General features: G+C 39.4%; 1 protein-coding gene across 2 annotated transcripts in view; it reads left to right on the top strand.

The window, feature by feature from the left end:
- The window catches only part of Xrn2 (5'-3' exoribonuclease 2), a 91,534-nt gene that overhangs the window by 38,268 nt on the left and 50,328 nt on the right, over positions 1 to 2,938 (top strand). For both annotated transcript variants that reach the window (XM_004635585.2, XM_023720146.1), the window contains one exon: positions 2,035 to 2,153. In XM_004635585.2, coding sequence (XP_004635642.1) covers positions 2,035 to 2,153 — 119 coding nt within the window. The remainder of the gene's footprint in view (positions 1 to 2,034; positions 2,154 to 2,938) is intronic.

Below are 2,938 nucleotides of genomic sequence, written 5' to 3'. Positions count from 1 at the left end.
CCAGGGGGGTTAAGATGAACTTTTTAAAATTTTTTGTCAGAACCGGGGATTGAACCCAGGCCCTTGCACTTGCCAGGCAAGTGCTTATTCTACTGAGCTATCTCCCTGGCCCCTATAAATAAACTTGATACTACAGTTTTTAAAAGAAAATGATAGAAGCTCTGTATGAAAGAGAACTTTGGTTTAACTTTTCCAACCGTGTGGTGTGAACTGCCTTTTTGTTGAGTTTTCATTTAATGTTATTGAAATAGCCTTGTGAGCACTCAGGGTTTTTTTGTTTGTTCCATGGTTTGGTTTTTTGGTTTAAAAATTTTTTGCACATAGGGGGCCTGCCCCTTAGCTCAGTTCTTTAAGTGGCTGCTTCAGCAAAGCAATCAGGCTCAGGTTGCTGTGGTTCGATCCCAACTCAAGCCAGCCAAACCTGCCCTGAAGGCATTCGGAGCAAAAATTTTTTGCACATAGTTTAAGATAATTCAATTTACTGGAGTACAAATCCTGTGAATAATAGAAGGAAAACTTTACCATGAAAATATCTTCTTGCCCTTATGTTTTTGTATGTTTGTCATTTAACTTAAAGTTGTAAAAGATTTTCTTTTAGTTTTGGGTCTGGCTGTGTAGTGCATGCTGGCCTTGAACTTGCTTATGTAGTCCAGGTTGACTTCAAACTCTTGGTGATCCTCCTGCCTCAGCCTTGTGAGTGCTGAGGTTACCATATCTGGCTTAATTTTCAAATTATTAAAATAGCTTAACGCCCCATTACACTAACTGAATCTAGCCCAAAGGCAGGCTGCTACTAAATTAAAGATGGCATCCATGTCTGTATGATACTGACAAGTTGCATTTCCCCAATATGACTAATAAACCGTTATTTATACATAGTATCTTCAAACAGTATGTATAAGGGCCGGCCAGATATCTCAGTGGATTAAAGAGCCTGCTTAGGCAGGGCACAGTGGCTGGGATTCGATTCCCAGAGTGCCGTGTCAGCCCTGCCCCTACCCGCCCCCACCCCAAGGGGCACCCTGAGACTGCAATTGAGTGCCACATGCCTGTAATCCCAGCTCTTGGGAGGCTGAAAACAGAAGAATCACTAGGAGTCTTATCTGCATAGTGAGACCCTATAGACTCTGTACCAAATGTATTTTTTAAAAAAAACTATGTATAAAATAATTTAATAGTAATGAGGTGGAGACTCATAGTCTTGTTTTCCAGAGTGGTTGTACTGGGTTGAACACATACTGTCCACCTTCACTTTCACCAGCATTGTCTATTTCATGTATTACTATGCACATTATTGCTGTATGTATTCTTAGAGAATGCATATTGTGTGTGTGTTTTCCTCTCAAAATTTTTCTGTTTGGTAAGTAGAAAATGAGTTTTTAACATTAGGAACATACCAAAGGAAAACAAAATTTGAGTGCTATTTAAAAAAAAAAAATCTGTGAAATTGGTAAGGTGTGGTTGTGCACACCTGTAATCCCAGCTGTCTGGGAGGCAAAGACAGAGTTCAACCTGGGCAGGTTAATGACTTAGAAAGATCCTGTCTCAAAATAAGAGATACAAACAAACTAGGGACATATCTCAGAGATCCTGGCCTTAAACCCAGCCACTGGGATGCTGAGGCAGGAGGAATGCAGACTGGAGGCCAGCATAGACCACTTAGCAAGACCCTGTCTCAAAATGAAATTAAAAGGACCTGTGTGTAGTTTAATGGCAGAAGGCTCGGTGATCTGCACAAGGCTCTGGGCACAGTCTGCAATACTAAAAAAGAATCAGTTTTTCTTTCTTCCCTGAAATAGTTTTTATACCAGTAATGTTAATTGTCTTAAGCATAGGAAACTCAATACTGTATTACTTTGGTGGGGATATTAGTCTCTGTACTTTTAAATTGACCACATTTAGGTATTTACTACACCTGCATAATATGTTAAGAAAATGTGTCAGTGTGAAGCATGGTGGGTAATGGCAGTTGTCATTAACTCATGTCAAATGAATAATGAAATCCTTTTTCTGTGATGTTTTGCTTGTCTGCAGAGCCCTTCTGTGTCTCCTAATACAAGTTTCACATCGGATGGCTCTCCGTCTCCACTAGGAGGAATTAAGCGAAAAGCAGAAGACAGTGACAGCGAGCCAGAGCCTGAGGATAATGTCAGGTAAAGCCGTTGTTTGGTAGCACTTTGTTAGCAAATTGCTGAAAGAGATGTGGTGTAATTAATGCTGTTTAGCTTGGAGCAGCGGTGCCTTCAAATGCTTGCCTGTGATCTTTTTATCCACCCGTAATTAATGTTGAGGACAAGGATAGTCAGTAAATTCCAGTGAGAGGTGTAAGCTATTGCTGCTAAACCCAAGCATCTAGATTAGTATGCATGCAGGTTTTCATCTTTCAAGCCACTCTCCCCTCTGAGACCAGGCACTAGTGTAGCTAGACAGAAGGTGTTTGGCTCTGATGGTGTGATTTGAATAGTACTGTTTGGAGATTCAATTTTCAAACTGCATACCCTAGAAAGTTCAGTTACACTTGGATAGTAATATCATTTGCTTTAACCTTCTTAACTTAAAAGCTTCTTCCTTGAAATGAAATGCACAAAAAACATTTTAAGGCATAAATATGTATTTATGTAGAAACCCTAAATTTGCATGTACACAATTACATGTCAAAAAGAGGAGCTTTTTTTTTTAAACTATTAAAATTTATAGTAGGAAACTGGTACTTCAATTCATCTAAACATTTAGGATCATTAAATAATAATGTTCACATTCTTTTATAGAACAAGTCCAGATTTGAACCCTAGGTTTTTTAGTGCAAAAAGCCAATAATGTAAAAATCTTAGCCCATTAAGAATGTAGAAGGAGGGGCTGGGGAGATCGCTCAGTAGAATGAGTGCCTGCCTGGCAAGCACAGGGTCCTGAGTTCAATCCCCAGTACCACAAAAAAAAA

The sequence above is a fragment of the Octodon degus genome, unplaced genomic scaffold (assembly GCF_000260255.1).
Source record: "Octodon degus isolate 3935 unplaced genomic scaffold, OctDeg1.0 scaffold00073, whole genome shotgun sequence".
NCBI lineage: Eukaryota > Metazoa > Chordata > Mammalia > Rodentia > Octodontidae > Octodon > Octodon degus.
This window is presented reverse-complemented; position numbering and strand designations above follow the sequence as displayed.